The sequence below is a fragment of the Osmerus eperlanus genome, chromosome 7 (assembly GCF_963692335.1).
Source record: "Osmerus eperlanus chromosome 7, fOsmEpe2.1, whole genome shotgun sequence".
Taxonomy (NCBI): domain Eukaryota; kingdom Metazoa; phylum Chordata; class Actinopteri; order Osmeriformes; family Osmeridae; genus Osmerus; species Osmerus eperlanus.
The window spans coordinates 21641181-21657799 of record NC_085024.1 but is presented as its reverse complement, the minus strand read 5'-3'; the positions used below and the strand labels follow the sequence as shown (position 1 = coordinate 21657799).

Sequence of the window (16619 nt, the reverse complement as noted above, 5' to 3'; positions counted from 1 at the left end):
TCACCCTCCACCTTCACCCCACCCTCCACCTCACCCTCCACCTCACCCTCCACCCCACCCTCCACCTCACCCTCCACCTTCACCCTCCACCTCACCCTCCACCCCACCTCACCCTCCACCCCACCCTCCACCTCACCCTCCACCTCACCCTCCACCTCACCCTCCACCCCACCTCACCTTCCACCCCACCCTCCACCTCACCCTCCACCCCACCCTCACCCTCCACCCCACCCTCCACCTCACCCTCCACCTTCACCCCACCCTCCACCTCACCCTCCACCTCACCCTCCACCCCACCCTCCACCTCACCCTCCACCTCCACCTCACCCCACCCTCCACCTCACCCTCCACCCTCACTCTCCACTCACCCACGTTTGAGGGAGCAGGCAGTAGGCTGTAGTCCCTGTCTCCGGGGTCGTCCTCCTCCCTCTCTCCGCTCCCCTGCAGGGGGCTGCACAGCAACCTTGCTTTACACCTCGCTCTGTACCTCGCTCCATGTGGGTTTGTGTGTCAGTATGTTTGTGAGTGTGTGTGTGTGTGTGTGTGAGTGTGTGTGTGTGTGTGTGAGTGTGTGTGAGTGTGTGTGTGTGTGTGTGTGTGTGAGTGTGTGAGTGTGTGTGTGAGTGTGTGAGTGTGTGTGTGTGTGAGTGTGTGTGTGTGTGTGTGTGTGAGTGTGTATGCCATCTAAACTCACTCTGTAGTTTTGTAGTCATCTGAGTAGAGCCCCGCCCTCTGAAACGTCTTCCTGGGAGGCCCGCCCACCCTCTCATCCAATTGGACGGACGGAGTTTGGGGCGATGCCTGGCTAGGCTCTGATTGGCCGGTGCATACTGAGGAGGCGTGGCTCCCTGGCTTCCCTTCGCCAGAACTAAGAGACAAGAAGGAAGACGGAGAGAAAGAGACGACAGACAGAGAGAGAAAAGAGAGAGAGAAAGAGAGAGAGGCACTGGTTTAGCACACAGTGCTGTAAACCGTGTGTTAATATAATACATGGGCATAATCGTTTAGACTGAAAGTATTAGATGTGTATTACAATAACAAGCCCCTTGTAAATATGACTTAATCCAGAAGGCTGTCAGGTGAGAGGCTGTACCTAGGGAGACAGGGAGAATCAGCTCTCCTCCTCTTCCGGCCTCTCTTCCTCCTCGCCTGTACCACCGCCTCCTCCTCCTCCTCCTCCTCCTCCTCCTCCTCCTCCACGACATCCCCCCCTCCTCCTCTCTCTCCTCCTTCTGTTCCCCTGCTGGGGGCCTCCGGGGGCTCTGGGGATGGGGGGGATCCCGTGGGGGGGGCCAGGGGGTGCTTCCGGGGCCTCCCAGGCCCCCTCCTCCTGCCTTCCTCACTGCCCAAGAGGCCACGCTGATGTTTCTGCCCCCTGCTGGACACCGAGAGCTGCCCCCCACACCAGGGAGCAGGCCCTGGAGCTGAAGCACAGGGAGGGGGGAGAGACAGGGGGTGGAGAGACAGGGGGTGGGTAGAGAAAGAGAGAGAAAGGAGGTGGGGAGAACGGGGGTGGGTAGAGAGAGAGAGAAAGGGGGTGGGGAGAGAGAGAGAAAGGGGGTGGGGGGGGGGTGCCAGATGCGAGTGAGTGGTAAAAGCAGCAGGCTGAGCTGTGGTCAGTCATGAGTCACAGTTGTACAGAAACGAGGTGAGTCACGACATTTCCTCTCTACTAACGGCAATCCTGACCATGACCAGCCGGCTTTCTGGGAAAAGCAAGAAGAACATAGTTCTTCAACCACACACACACCCACAGACAGTATCTTTCCTGTTATATTACATGTAGACTACATCTTGTGGAATGCACAGAGACTACAGTCATGCACACAAGAGAGACATAAGATGGACTGTGTGTGTGTGTGTGTGTGTGTAGTGGGAGGTGGCCATGTGCCTCTGTGGGTTCTGTTAAGACACATATGTGTTTGGTTAGATGATCTGCTACTGTGTCTCCCCTCTCTCTAAAACGACATACTCTCTTCATGTCCTCGCCTGTTCTCACTATCCCTCCATCCATCACTTTTCCTTGGGTCATTAATCGCTTTTTTCCCTTCATTTTTCCAGATTCCTGACAACATTGAACACTTTTTCCTTCTTCCATTTCGCTCCGACAACTCCCCGCTTGGCCGAAGGAGACAGTCAGGTCTTTAAATAGACGTTCTGGTGGTTAACTAATGACCGTGTTCACTTCGTAGCCCCAGGCTCCGGCAGCGCAGTACGCTACGCGCCGGGAACATTTCAAAGATGGCTGGCAGATCCCCACTGTGAATCTGGCACCCTGAGGTTTTTCAAAAAGAACGGCAGAGAATGTGTTTGCCTGAATGTGTGAGGGTGTGTATCTAGGAGTGTGTGTGTGAGGGTGTATATATAGAAGTGTGTGTATCTAGGAGTGTGTGTGTGAGGGTGTATATATAGAAGTGTGTGTCTCTAGGAGTGTGTGTGTGAGGGTGTATATATAGAAGTGTGTGTCTCTAGGAGTGTGTGTGTGAGGGTGTATCTAGGACTGTACATCTGAGCGAGTGTAAGCAACACGCGTGCACATCCTGCGTCCTGCAGTGGAGATCTGAGCAGCGCTGTGTGAGGACAGCAGGGCTTCCTCTGGGATGTGCTGGGCAGGAGTCCTGAAGACCAGACCCAACCTGGCAGCTTCTCTAACAGAGCCCCCCTCACCATCTCACCTCTCCTGCCTGCAGACCATCCATAAGGGATGAAACGCGCCCAGTACAACAAACACGGCTGCCTCTTTTCTGGAAAAGAGAGATGGCGTGTGTCTCACCTGCTCCTCTCCTGTCCGTCCACGATGGCCCCTCCCTCCTCTGTGACACGCCTCCGCTCCCTGGCTTCCCATTGGCCGCCCCGGTCCTTGCGTCCCTCCCTCCGGCCGTGGTGGCAGCAGAGGTGAAGAGGTTGGTGTGTGTTGGGGGTGGGGAGGAGCCGTACAGGTGTGTCTCCTCCTCTCTGGAGGACCCCCCCACCGCACCTGTCCACCGGCCCCCTGTGAAGGCCACCCAGGAGGGAGCAGGGGGCCTGAGCCCCCCCAGGCCCCCTCTCTTCAGCCAGCTGCCACCAAACGAGGACAGGTGAGAGGAGCCGAGCCCCAGGCATGTGAGGGACGTGTTCTTAAGCCTCTCCGCTGAGGACGAGGATGATGAAGAGGCTGTGTTAGCGGCGGCGGAGGTGGAAGGGGACTCCTTTCCATTCTTGAGTTGCCATGGCGACCCCACTGACCCCCCGCTTCTGCCCCCTCTTCTACCCGCCTCCTCGGAGCCCCTGGTGAACTCTGACCTCGGCTGCTCCTCCTCCTCCTCTTCCAGCTCCCCCTCGGCCCGGCGCTCGCCGGCGCGGTGCCGGTGTTTACGGTGTTTGTGTTTGTGTTCCATCCTGCCGCAACCACAGACGGCGTGACCGGGAGGAAACACAGACCCTCCCTCCCCCTCGCCCTCCCCCCTCAGCTCCCCCTCCCTGGGCAGCCGGCTCCTCCTGCGGTGGAAGCGGGCGGGGTTGAGGAGCAGGTGAGGGTGCTGGGGGTGGTGGGGAGTGTACTGGTGAGGGGGCGGCAGGGGGAAGGAGGGGTGGAGGTGTGGGTGGGGGTACAGGCCGGGGGCGGGGTAGCCCCTGTAGAAGCCCAGGTCGTCCACGGCCTCCTGGAACTTGGAGGAGCAGCCGCAGTGACGGCGGTCGGCCTTCCGGCAGTGAAGCGCCTGGCAGGGGTACAGGGGGTGGGGGGCGTAGGGGTGGGGGGGGTACGAGGAGGGGTGCGGGGAGTAGAAGCCGTTCAGGTTGATCCTGTAGACGTTGGAGCGGACGTGATGCTGGGAGGAGGAGTGGTGTCTCCTGCCCCCCGGGGCCCCCTCGTAGCTCTGCCCCTGTCCTGCTCTGGCCCATCCCCGGCGCCCAATGTGGACCTCGCTGAACTGGCCAATCAGGTCCTCCAGCTCCGACAGGAAGGCGGGGTCATGCGAGAGCAGGTGTTGCTGCTGGTGTTTCCTCTTGTGTTTGTTTTTCAGCCTCTTCAGGGAGTTTTGCCCCAGGCAGGGGCAGAACTCCAGCTGTGTGCACTTGCTGTGGCCGGGGCAGGGGCAGAGACAGGAGCATGGGGAGATGCAGTCGTACCCCCTCCGCCTGTGTCTGTGTCTCTCTCGCTGGCGCTCAAGGGCGGCCGTGGCGGTCACGGGGTGGGCGTGTCTGAGGAGGGGGGAGAGGGGGGAGGACACAGAGGCAGGGTGGTCCAGTACCGCTGACGAGGGTCCCCTCTGACCCCCGAGCCCCGCCCCAAACCTTGTGACCTCTGGGGTCCTCCTGAACATGACCCCCCCGCCTCGCCCCCCCCTCCTCTCTCCGCGCTCCGAGACGCTGTTGTTGTCCGTGCCGATGCCACTGTCGCTAGGCAACGTCTCCTCGCTGAGCGACTCGCTGACGGGCGAGGGCGTGGCCTCTTTGAGGTGGGCGGGGGGGGCTGCCTGGTGGTGGGGGGGGGTGGAGAGCTTGCAGGACGGATGGTGGAAGGGGAAGTGGTGTCGACCTCGACAGGGACAGCTCCTCTTGGCGAAGGGAGAGAGGGAGGAGGAGGAGGAGGGGGGGATGTTTCGGGGGGAGGTGCAGGAGGAGGAGGGGGAGGGCAGGGAGAAGGGGTGAGGGAAGAGGAGAGAGGATGTGGGCTCTGTGAGGCTGCCTTCACTGTAGGGGCTCTGAGCTCCACTGGAGTGGGTGAGGGAGGGGGAGGGGAAGGGATGGGGCTGGGGAGAGGAGAAGAGAGACGGGCCGGGGAGACTGGAGAACAGGCCTGACTGAGGCGCCGGGTTAGCAGAGAGCGCTTTGGGCTTACGTCCTCTCCTCTTCCCCATGTAGATGGTTCCTCTCTTGCTCACGTTGATCTGAGGGCCCAGTTTCCCCCCGAAGGAGCACGACAGGCTGGACAGAGTGTGTGACGCGACTAATGTTGATCCACACGTCTGTCCTACACCTCCAGGGGAGGTCTCTCCCCCCTCCTCTCCTCCCCTCCTCCCCTCCCTCCCCCCAAACCCAGACAGGATGTGTCGGGGGAGCCCCCTTCTCTTCCTCTTCTTCATCTCACCGATGATCCTGCGGATGTTCAGCTGCCTGCTCCTTCTCTGGCCCTTCTCTGTCCCCTCAGAGGGGGGCAGGGCGCTCCTCTGGTCCTGGGGCTCGGGGCTGGCGGTTAGTCGCTTGGGGCGCCCTCGCTTCCTGGCAGGGGGGCTGGGGTCTGGGAGGCTGGTAGGGTCTGTGAGGCTGGTGGGGGCTGGGAGGCTGGTGGGGGCTGGGAGGCTGGTGGGGGCTGGCCCGATATCCAGCACTCGGTCCAACACAGGTGGCTCCGGAGCCTCGACGTACCCGAGAAGGAGCTCTTCGGCTGGGGTGGGTTTGGAAGAGCGTCTGGGTGGTGGGGGTTCATCAACGCTCGGTGTCCGGGATTTGGTGCAGACTTTTTTGGGGGCCTTGGCCGATGGGTGTCTAGATGCTGCCTGGGGGGCGGGGTCACAGGTCATCAAATGGGTCCAGGTGGGCGACGGAGGCTGGCCTGCTAGCCGGGGTTTGAGAGAGCTGGAGAGGGGGAAGGAGATGGAGGGTGGGGGGAGAGGAGGACTTTGGTGGGCTTCACCTGTGGGATGGCTGGAGGCCTTAGCGGAGGGCTTCAGGGGGGCGTCTAAGGGGGCGTCTCGGTGGGGGTCCAGAGGGGCCTCCTCCAGCCTCTGTGCCCAGTTCACCAGCCTGGTCCAACTGGGACGCCTCGCCTTACGCTTCTTCAGCGGGCGGCTGTCCTGGTCTGGGGGCGAGGTGGGGGGGCGGGCCGAGAGGGGGGGGGGCGGGGCCGCAGGGGGGAGGGGGGGAGGGGGAGGACGTGCTGACCAGGGAGAGGGTTTCGTCTGGTCCGTCACACGGTGGATCAGGTGCTGCTGTCTGTCCTGGCTGCTGTGTGTCTGTCTGGGGGGCTTCCCCTGAGTCAGCTGCTCCTGCAGGGACACCCGGCGCATCGGCATGATCAGACGTCCCCCTGCGGAGGTCTGGGCTGGGGTTACCATCCCTCCTCCTCCTCTCATCCCTCTCCGGGTCTCTCCCCCGCTCCTCCTTCCCTCTGGCATCACGTCCCTTCCTCCCGCTCTTCCTCTTAGAGCCTGGCTCCTTCCCTCTCTCTCTCTTCTTCTCCTTCCCTTTCTCCTTCTTGGCCTTGTCCTTCTTGGCTCGTTCCTTGTCCAGAGCGGGCGGGGTGGATGAGCGCTGCGTCAGAGCAGTGCGGCCGGAGCCAGGGGGCTCGGAGGGGGATGGGGAGCGTGGACGGTCTGTGGGGATGTTCTGGGTCAGAGGCTCCTCGGCTGGGGGGCTCGGCCCGGCACTCGCGACTGCAGGGGCAGGCGATGAGGAAGAGTTTTGTTTTCGACCTTTGACCTTAGCGGACTTTAAGGGGCGAGGGGTAACGGGGGAGGAGACGGCCCCCGCCCTCTCTGTCGGAGCCGTACCGTCTGGAAGGTGTGAAGGTGTCATGCAGACCCCGTCTCCATGGCTCCCAGGCTTCTCGGCTGAGAGGGGGAGGGTGGGGGAGGCAGGGGGGCCGCAGGGCTTCATGGGGGGTGAAGGGCCCAAGCTGCAGCTGGAGACCTTCTCAGGTGGAACATCCGACTTCACCTCAGTCTTGTTTGCCCGCTTGAGAGGAACCTGCAGATGGGGAAACGTGTTACCGCCAACGCACGTTACTGTGACAGTTCCTGTATGTCCAGTCACATTAGTGAATACCTACAGCGCCCGGGGGAAACAAGTAATACCTGTGTAGGGTTGATTACTCACCTGCCTGCTGAAAGGATGGTAGAGGACACAAAGACAAAAGCAGGGGAGGTAAAGGAGGGCAAATGAGGGGGGAGGAGAGAGAGGGGAGCTGATGGAGACAGAAATGGGGTTGCCGAGAGAGAGAGAGAGAGAGAGAGAGAGAGAGAGAGAGAGAGAGAGAGAGAGAGAGAGAGAGAGAGAGAGAGAGAGAGAGAGAGAGAGAGAGAGAGAGAGAGAGAGAGAGAGAGAGAGAGAGAGAGAGAGAGAGAGAGAGAGAGAGAGGGGGAGAGAGGAGGAGAGAAAAGGAGAGGGTGAAAGAGGAAGTGAAAGATAAATTGAGAGCAGGTAGAAAGGAGAGGAGGTAAAAATAGACGAGGAGAGAGCAGGAAGAGAGAGATGGAGAAAAGCAGCTGTGCTATTGGTAGCTATAAATTGCCAAAAATAAGGGATTTGAAGTCTTGACATTTCATGCTTGTCCTATAATTTCGGAGCACTGTGACTAGGGTGGCATATTTGCAGCTAAAGCAATAATCTTCCCCCAGGGTGATTGTCATGAGAGCTGATGAACCAATGTCTGTATCAGCTCCTTCTAGTTGCTGTGCTCTCGTCCTATTTATAGGCCTGTTTACCTAAATGGACTGCTTAGGTTTCACTAGCGAGACAATAGCTCATTTGACCTTATTACCACCCAGTACAAAGCGGGGCAGTTTGCACCAGATAAGCTGGCTGGATGAGGACAGAGGACATGCTGCTATGAGTCATAGTCTGCCTCTATATGCCGTGTGGTTTCCCTGTGTAAACGCAGTACGGTGTTTTCCCTTTCGAGCAGTCCTGAGATGAGAGATGACTGCCACCAAATGCTAATAGCACTGCTGTTGAAACCATGCTGAGTTGAAGTGAAGTTCAAATGAATGACACAGCACTGCAGCAGCCCCCTGGAGGGGTGTGTTCCTGAGAGAAGCAGCAGAGGGCGCTCTGTTTACCTGCTTGCTTGACGTGGCTCCTGGGCTGGCTGGAGCAATACCCTCTGCTGCCGAGGAGGACGATGGTGGAGGAAGCGAGGATGATGACGGTGGTTCTGGTGGAGAGGAAGATGTGTGGAGGTCAGCCCCCTGGCTCTGCCCAGGCTCTCTGACGCCCCCCGCAGGTGGAGGGGTGCTCTTCGCCGGCCCGGACCCTCCACCCTCGCTGTCCCCCCGGCTTGCTCCACCCCTGCCCTGCCTCTGGTAGGTCCTGATTGTGGGTTTGCAGACGTAGCTATCCAGGAGCTTGGGTGGTTTCTTGGTTCGCTTGGCTTGCAGTCTCTCGATCCTCAGCTTGACATTCCCCTCTGAGCAAGTGTTCTCTCTGCCCGGGAACTGCAGCTGCCGCTGCCCTGCAGCGCCACAGCGCCCCTCTATGTGCACCTCCAGTACTGCACCGCCGTCCCCCTCGCTCCTGTGCCCTGCACCTCCCCTCTCCTGCTCTCTCCTCCCGGTACTCCCTCTCTCCCCCTCTCTCCTTCTCCTCCTCTCACCCCCCACTTCCTTTTCGGGGTCCTCGGCGGCAGAAGAGAGAGGGAGAGGGGTGTGTGTGGGTGGAGGGGTGCCCCCCTTGGCTCTCTGGTCCATCAGAGATTTCAGGGGGGAGGGCTGAGGGGTGCTGGGGTGCCCAGTATAGCACTCGTTCAGAAGCCAGAAGAGGAGAGAGGCAAGCTGGTGCCGTTTAGTAGCTACTGCTCACAAACCGAGAAGAAAATCCAAGTTGAGGAGGTTTTCTTAATGCAGCAGACTACAAGCGCTTTGTCTCTTGTCTGAATGTGTTTTCTTTCTTTCCTTAAAGCTGAACTGAGAAGGACAAGAGAGAGAGAGAGAGAGAGAGAGAGAGAGAGAGATTAGTCATTCCAGTGACATCAGACATGAGCGGCAGTAGCAAGGGGAATGACCAAGGAAAGTCCCCTACATCTTTACCAAGGAGCTTCACCACTTAGATGACCTCACTGTTCGAGAACCCCAGGGGACCAATCCCCTTCCAGCAGCCGCCTTTTCCTGGTTGTGCTGCTGCTCACTCTTTCAGGAGGTATCAATCACGGCTGGGCTTGTTCAGGGCCGCCGCTGCTCTACCTCTCCTCCATCTCTCTCTCTGTCTGGTTCATGTTCGTCAGCATCCCAAGACAAACGGCCTCTTTCCATCTCTCTCTCTCTCCCCCCCCTCTCTCTCTCTCTCCCCCCCCCCCGTCTCTCTCTCTCTCTCTCTCTCTCTCTCTCTCTCCTGAAGCAGACCACACAGTAAAACGGTCAACCCAAGGCAGGCCCTGTATCCATGTTAATCAGAACCATATTTCCTCCTCCTCCTCTCCCCTTCTTTTTCTCCTCCAACTTAAATCCCTCCATTCACCATCAGACCCTTCCCCTCCTCCCCTCTCAGTAGTGGTAACACAAATCTGTAGGAAAGAGTCAAAACTTATTTTTGGAAAGGAGCATGAATTCCTCTCCCTCCCATGGCTTCCTCAGTAAGCTTTTCATTGACCCCATTGTAAATGGCTTTTTAATGTGACATTAAAAAGTAACACACCCTAAAACAACATTCCCCTGAGCTGTGATATACTTTCCCTTCCTCCGTCCTCACCAACAGGCCGCGCGGCCAAGAGAAACAGCATCTTCCATGACAACTCTTTCTCTAGCGAGCCTCCATTTCACTCCACTCTCACGAAAAAAAGCATCAGTTTTTCTAATAAAACACACACCCTGTCTTGCATTCTTTCAGCTCCCCCCCCTCTCTCCCCCTCCCCCCCTCTCTCTCTCCCCCCCCCTCACTCTCTCTCTCAGAAGAGCTTCTTATGAAATAGCTCATCTGTCTCTCGACCCGTTCCTGCCCTTTAGCCGTAAAGGAGGCTTTCAGGCCATGTTTTCATGTCGAACTTCAGGTTCTGTTTGGCTACTGGATCCCTACGGCACAGCCCTTCACCATGTGAGTCACACTGGGTGCCGCTACACCGCTGCACCAGCGACTAGCTGTTGCATAAGAGATTCTGTAAAATCTGAGACTAACTTGTCTGAACTGTTGGAAGTGGATACATATAAGGATCGATCCTCATCTGGTCTGATTAAGTCGTGCTCTCCCCTGTGGCAGTTGAGAATGAAGTGGAAGTCAGATAGCTAGCCGGTAAACTGGCAGCACAGGTCTTCCACGGGGGAGGATGTGGATCGTCCAGGTTACCGCCGTGTCATAGCATGTCAACAAACAGGTTGGTACAACTGCTGCTAGTGACAAGGACATAGGAAGTGACAGGGGAGGTACTTCGACAGGAACTATAAAGGAAACTGTTTCACACAGAGCATCATTACCAACCCTGATCTCCCGGGGACTCCTTTTAAACATAACTCAACATTATCTTAACATTAGGACAGGAGCTGTTTCACTGGCAGAATGATGGATGGACATGAAACTATCATGGTGGTTTCCCAGCAGCTATGGAGCCAGATTAAATCATTATAATGGTTTCCCTCCAACCCCCTCATCATCACCATCTGACTTCTGGTGTCATTCATAACACTATCCTGTCCCAGACAACAGATTAACATGAACGTCCAATATGAAAGTAATTTGAGATGCAAGGTATTTCAGAATAGCGCTGCAGGCGATGCGTGCACAACACATGGTATATGTTTCAAGAGGTTAGCCTCTGGGACATACAATATGTCTCTCTCTTAGTCTCTCTCTTAGTCTCTCTCTCTGTCTCACGCAACCACACACATACAAACTCCCTCTTTTTATCACACGCACGCGGACACACTCTCTTCTTCTACTTATTAGTTGTATCATACTCCTAGTTGTACATTGTGTACCCAGGTCGTAACTGCGTTGACTTGTACGGCTGTTACTGAGGATACCGTGCGAACAGTTCAGTTCCGCTCTCTCGTGCTCCATCACTGATTTAGCGCCTTTGGTGTGGCCACCAACACGCCACATCAGGTTCGTTTTGAGAGCGACTTTTGCGCATAATGGCATTTCAATTGGCATGACGCACTTACATGATGACACATGACACGTGCCAATGTTGTTGTTGTCATTCATGTTGCCATCATGATTATCTAGGTTAAATCGATCACTAAAGAACTTAGATGACATTACTGGCTAAAATGGTACTGAATGCACGTGATGAAATAACTGAATGTTGCATCTGTGGCGAGAGTGATTTCATGGCCTGTTCCCCGATCTGCCTGCTTATGCTGGTGTCAGCAACATTTGGCAAGATAAATATAATAATACATTGAGGGCAGAGAAAATATCAGCGCCCGCGGGATCTGCATCACCTTAAAAATAACCACCCACGATCACTGTTTCAAATCCTGTGCTACTTCTACCATGATATTCACAAAGGCCTGCACATTTTACAAACTGCCATGACATTTTGCAATAAGGCTACGTAGGCTTCTTACCCGGAGCGCGTCCCAGAACTGCGTGGCTGGATAGAGCCAAGGTGTTGCTGAATTCCCTGTCGTTAGCGCCAGCAACAATCCTTAGTTTACTATGCATTCGATGTTGCTTAGATTACATTACTAAATCCGTTACTCCTCCTCGAAAAGCTAGTTCCAAATCCTCTAGGACATACAGTGCAACATTCGCGCGGGTGTTTTCATAATCAGTGGGTCGAGACTGTGATCTGAAAGCGCGTCCCTGCAGCTAGGTGGCGAGCTTCTTACAGTAGTCATGTTTGTTTTGTCACTTTTTCGGAGAAAGTTACATTGTATCCATACCTTCACTCCCATGAAACGCCCCAAAAGCGTGCGTCTTCTGTGGAAAATGTTGTTACACAGTTGGACTGTTGGCGACGTTTTACTTGCTGAGAAGTGTTACGCAGCGAACAATATCGTTGAGGTTTTTTATATTCGAAAATAAAATAACTTGCTTAACATAGCATTGCCGTCTAGCACCGAATGTAACGACGGTCAACCGACGTAGTCCTCAAGGTTAATTACGAAGTACACATAATATCATAAAAATATGTAGCCTAACAAAATGGCGACGATAAAAGTTATCAACGACATGGATCTGGATATCACAGAACGGTTTACATTCAGAATGAGAATCCACCCACATCAATACATTTTGCAGTGTTTCAATCTAAAATGTGATTAATATAGGTCTACTTAAAATTGTTCAAAGGTTTCCTGTTGAGAAATATTTCACATTGCTATCATAATAACACTATTAAACAGACATATCGACATATAAATAAAATGACCTACACTCTGTGGAGTTGATATGGGGACCCAATGCCGCCCCGGTTGAGTTGCCCAGGCTCGCTAAATGAGCATCTCCAACACGCAACTTCCAGACTGCAAACCAAAATGGCGACGTCCATGGAGGAAGCACTATGACAGTTCGACCGAGCTTGTGCAACTCTCCATTATTTACTGAACAGATTTGGACATTTCACAATTGAATGAAATCGCACAGCTGTATCGTGGATGTGTACTTAATGAATTGATTCTCAGGTTAATATTTGCTGTCTTGGTATCAGTTACGGTGTAATAATGTGTACTCGTACCAAGCTAATGCGTTTATGTAGCAAAGGTTATTTAGCCATCTTGCTAGTTCTAGCCTAATGTAGGGGTGTGTACGATGTAATCCCAGCAACAGACTACGATAAACTATTTTTGTTTCGAAAGCACGGTAGTCGGTGATGATAAAAAGTAACCAAATAGCTAGCTAACTTGTGTTAACTAACGTTACCCATGTGACATGTGGCCCTTTCTGTGCCTGCAGCTTGCCCGTACTTGCCAACCTTGTTAGCCTTACTGTCGCATATTAGTCTCAATGTATGTATTAAGTGAACATGCAGTAGCATTTGTTGATTTATCTCATTCATTGTTTAGACTGAATCATGACGCTCCAAAGACTGTCCTTCAGATTACGTCAAACGGTAAGTCAAGTCCTCCTTGCTTGGATAACTCAGACTCTATCGTATGTATCGAATGCTGTATACTATTTCAATGCACACAGCATTTAATGCTGTACTTGCTTATCGTTTTTTATAAATCCTGCTCTGAGATGTGATAATGTGATGGACAGGTGACACGTGCACGATCGCTCCATGGCTCTGGGTGTGGCCATCAGCTGGAAGCCCTGGCAGGAGAGCCCGAACCACAACATGAGCCCCTCCAGGTCTTCAGGACGCAGGAAAACGACCCGGTAGGTTAAAACCGTGACACACATCACACACACAGTAGAGTCTCTGCCAGTCTCACACCAGTGCACTCCCGTGGACCTCCTTCCTCAAGAGTTCAGCGTCCGGATATGTTTATGCATCAGGCTCTAGCCTCCTCGTTGATTCACAACCCTCCAGACCTCACCTGGTATGGACACAGCTCCAGACCTCACCTGGTATGGACACAGCTCCAGACCTCACCTGGTATGGACACAGCTCCAGTACCTGCCGTCAGTAGTTACTGTGTCTGTCCTGGTGCTCCCTGCAGGCCTGCCATTCGGAGAACCATCTTGGACAGTACTACACTCTGCCCCCAGATCACCCTCGCACTCTCTTCCCGCACGGCCTGCCCCCACGCTTCCAACTGCAGGTACTTTACGTGTTTGTGACAAAGTTTGATAGAAGGCATATATCGTTATGATTAAACCGGCTTGTAACGTGAGTATCACACGCTATGTCCCGTGTGTTTTCAGACCAAGACGTTCACTGAGGGCTGTGTGATGGTCAGGCAGCCCGCCTTGGAGGTGATCTCCCACTTGAGGAGAGCCGACTACAGCAAGCCCGCCCTGCGCTACGTGTTCTGTATCCTTACACTCTCTCAGAAGTAGAGCCCGACCAATAAAGGATTTTTAAGGCCGATACCGATACAAATATTTGGTGATTTAAAAATCCGATATTCCGATATAGGCCGATTTATAAAAAAATATTTTTAAAATCCAGAAACGCGTAACAAAACAAACTGATTTCCTTAACATTAGTTATTTGTAGTTTACATTTAGTCATTTTTAGCAGACGTTCTTATCCAGAGCGACTTACAGTAAGTACAGGGACATTCCCAGAGGCAGGTAGGGTGAAGTGCCTTGCTCAAGGACACAACGTCATTTCACACTGCCGGAAATCGAACCGGCAACCTTCTGATTAATAGCCTGATTCCTTAACCACTCAGCCATCTGACATCTGACTGCTATTATTTCCTCACTAAAATAATATGATAATGCAGTTTAAAAATAAACTTGTTTGTTTTGTTGTCACATCAGAACAGAGGAACATCAAAATATATTAAAGTTCTGATAAATACAATTTATAAAAATACAAACTTAAGATATGAAACTTAAAGTCCTTTGAACAAAAACACAATAATAAAAAAAATATTCATTTATCGTCCATTATAAATACCGATACTGATAGTTTGGAAAATGCCTAATATCGGCCGATAATATCGGCCCGCCGATATGTCGGTCGGGCTCTACTCAGAAGACATGTTTGCGATCTGACCATGTATGGTATGTTTGTTGTTGCCTACCTTGACTGGATGTGTAGATGGAGTGAAGGGGAGTGGAAAGACCATGTCCCTCTGCCATGCTGTTCACTACTGTGCCTCCCAAGGATGGCTGGTGCTGCACATACCAGATGGTGACAGACACGCACACATACACACACATACACAGACACACACACACACATACACACACACACACAATACATTTTAGAGCTGGTGGAAATAAGAAATCCTTTTTAGGGTTTAATGGCATCCTCTCTGTCCTCCATCCTTCCCATAGCCCATCGATGGGTGAAAAACTGCAAGGAGCTGCTGCCTTCGACCTTTAACAGCTCTCGGTTCGACCAGCCAATTCAAGCTTCTAATTGGCTGCGCAATTTCAGAATCACAAACGAGCACTTCCTGTCCAAGGTGGTTATCCGTCCCCAGATCCACTGAGAGGCTGTGTGTGTGTTGTCAGTCTGTTGAACCCTCCTGTCCCCCCGCCAGATGACGACCAGGCAGAGGTACGTGTGGACGAAGAGAGAGAGCACAGAAGAGGGACGTCCGCTGGGGGAGCTGGTCGACCAGGTCAGGCCGAAACCTCAATTGTTAAAAACAATTTTTTTTTACTTTTGAGATATTTTGGTGTTTTTTTCTGCTTAATTTATTTTGATGGTGACAGTTATAGAGAGGAAGAGGGTGACATGCAGTAAATGATCCAGGATGGAATCGAACATCTTGAAAGTAGATACATGACATTTTGGATGGGATTAAGACGATGTCCTTCTGCTGTATTGTATGCACATGATCTGTGGAACAACACGGGTATAAAAATAAACACAATCCCTCTGAGGGGATCAATAAAGTATCTATAAGAAGCACCATTGGAGTTGGAAAGGCACGGCCACATATTTCTGAGCAGGCATGACGGGCATGTTGCTCTCTGACCAGGCGTCTGTGCTCCGCAGGGCAGCATGACGGGCATGTTGCTCTCTGACCAGGCGTCTGTGCTCCGCAGGGCAGCATGACGGGCATGTTGCTCTCTGACCAGGCGTCTGTGCTCCGCAGGGCGTGACCCGGGTGAAGAGTAGCAGCGACGTGGTCGGAGCCCTGATGAAGGAGCTGAGGCTTCAGACGGCAGATCCAGAGCTCCAGGGCCTCAGAGTGGCCGTGGCCGTGGACGGGGTCAACGCTCTCTGGGGGAGGACGACCCTGAAGAAGGAGGACAAGAGCCCGGTAGAGAACTCCTCCTTTGTCTCACTATCCTCTGGAGACCGAGGAGGTCTTCTGGTACTGGTGTCGGGTTGATGTGTCTCTCAGCTCTCTCTCTCTCTCTGTGTGTGTGTGTGTGTGTGTGTGTGTGTGTGTTCCAGGTGGCCGCGGAGGAGCTCACGCTGGTTCATAACTTGAGGAAGTTGGTGAAGAATGACTGGGTGAGCGTTTCTTCAGGAACATACAAAGAGATCGGCTAAACTGCAGACTTGAGACTTGACGTAGTTGTGTGTTGTACCGTTGTGGTGTCTCAGTGTGGAGGAGCTGTCATCACTACTCTGGCTCAGACCGGGTCGCTCTACACACCAAGCTCCGCCTACCTGCCACACGAGCTGCTGGGAGAGGTCAGAGGTCACCGTGTCTTCTCGTCCAGGACATTTCACTCTTGTTGACAGAAACGCACATTAGACTGGATCGTAATGCGCTGGTTTGTCTCCCGCAGGAGGGCTTCAACACCATGGAGCCCTTTGTCCCAGTTCCAGTCTCGGACTACAGCGAGAAAGAGTTTGAGAGTTGTTACTTGTACTATCTGAACCGCAACTGGTTACAACACCCACACAGTGAGTTACCTTGCCTTTGGACTCGTCAACATTTATGTGGAAAGTTGATTTGAGATATTAACAAAGTCATCAAGAAGTCTCAAGTCTCAGTCGTTTCTCCCCTCCTGTTTGTTGTTCTTCCTTCACTGCAGGTCGAACCGAGGAGGGGAAGAAAGAGTTGATCTTTCTGAGTAACAGAAATCCATCTCTTCTGGATAGACTTTGCGCTTTCCTCTGAAACACACACACACACATTCACACACACTCATGTGGATGTGTGCACACATGTATACTGTATATAACGTCAGTGTTATAATCCATTTCTGTGTGTTTCCATCCATAAGTTATTCTGTCCTGCAGCATGATACTGTATGTCTTTCATAATAAAAAAAAGGGAAAAAATCTATTGATTTATTTAATCACAACATTGTGGTTTGGAAAGAATGTATAATTAAGAAAATGGAGGCTATTGGTTTGGGCTTTTTGGCTCATTTCGTTAAAGCCTGTATTTGAGTGCAAATTAACATCAATACATGAAACCTTATGCTCATGGAAAGTAGGTAGAGTACACTATAAA

The 16619-nt window shown here is 53.2% G+C and overlaps 2 protein-coding genes across 2 annotated transcripts in view; one reads left to right on the top strand and one right to left on the bottom strand.

Moving 5' to 3' along the window:
- The window catches only part of LOC134023692 (histone-lysine N-methyltransferase ASH1L-like), a 17103-nt gene extending 5594 nt beyond the window's left edge, over positions 1–11509 (bottom strand). The window contains 7 exon segments of the mRNA XM_062465994.1: positions 369–451; positions 695–868; positions 1094–1424; positions 2774–5798; positions 5800–6669; positions 7761–8603; positions 11199–11509. Of these exon segments, the coding sequence (XP_062321978.1) occupies positions 369–451; positions 695–868; positions 1094–1424; positions 2774–5798; positions 5800–6669; positions 7761–8387 (5110 nt within the window). The 5' untranslated portion in view covers positions 8388–8603; positions 11199–11509.
- Positions 11510–12081: 572 nt separating this feature from the next.
- Positions 12082–16444, top strand: dap3 (death associated protein 3). The gene is made up of 13 exons (XM_062465989.1): positions 12082–12257; positions 12639–12685; positions 12835–12954; positions 13239–13340; positions 13444–13552; positions 14291–14383; positions 14530–14660; positions 14739–14819; positions 15300–15467; positions 15605–15664; positions 15758–15847; positions 15946–16063; positions 16195–16444. The coding sequence occupies exons 2-13, from the start codon at positions 12647–12649 to the stop codon at positions 16278–16280; spliced, it is 1197 nt and encodes a 398-aa protein (XP_062321973.1). The 5' UTR covers positions 12082–12257; positions 12639–12646; the 3' UTR covers positions 16281–16444.
- The last annotated feature ends 175 nt before the right edge of the window (positions 16445–16619 follow it).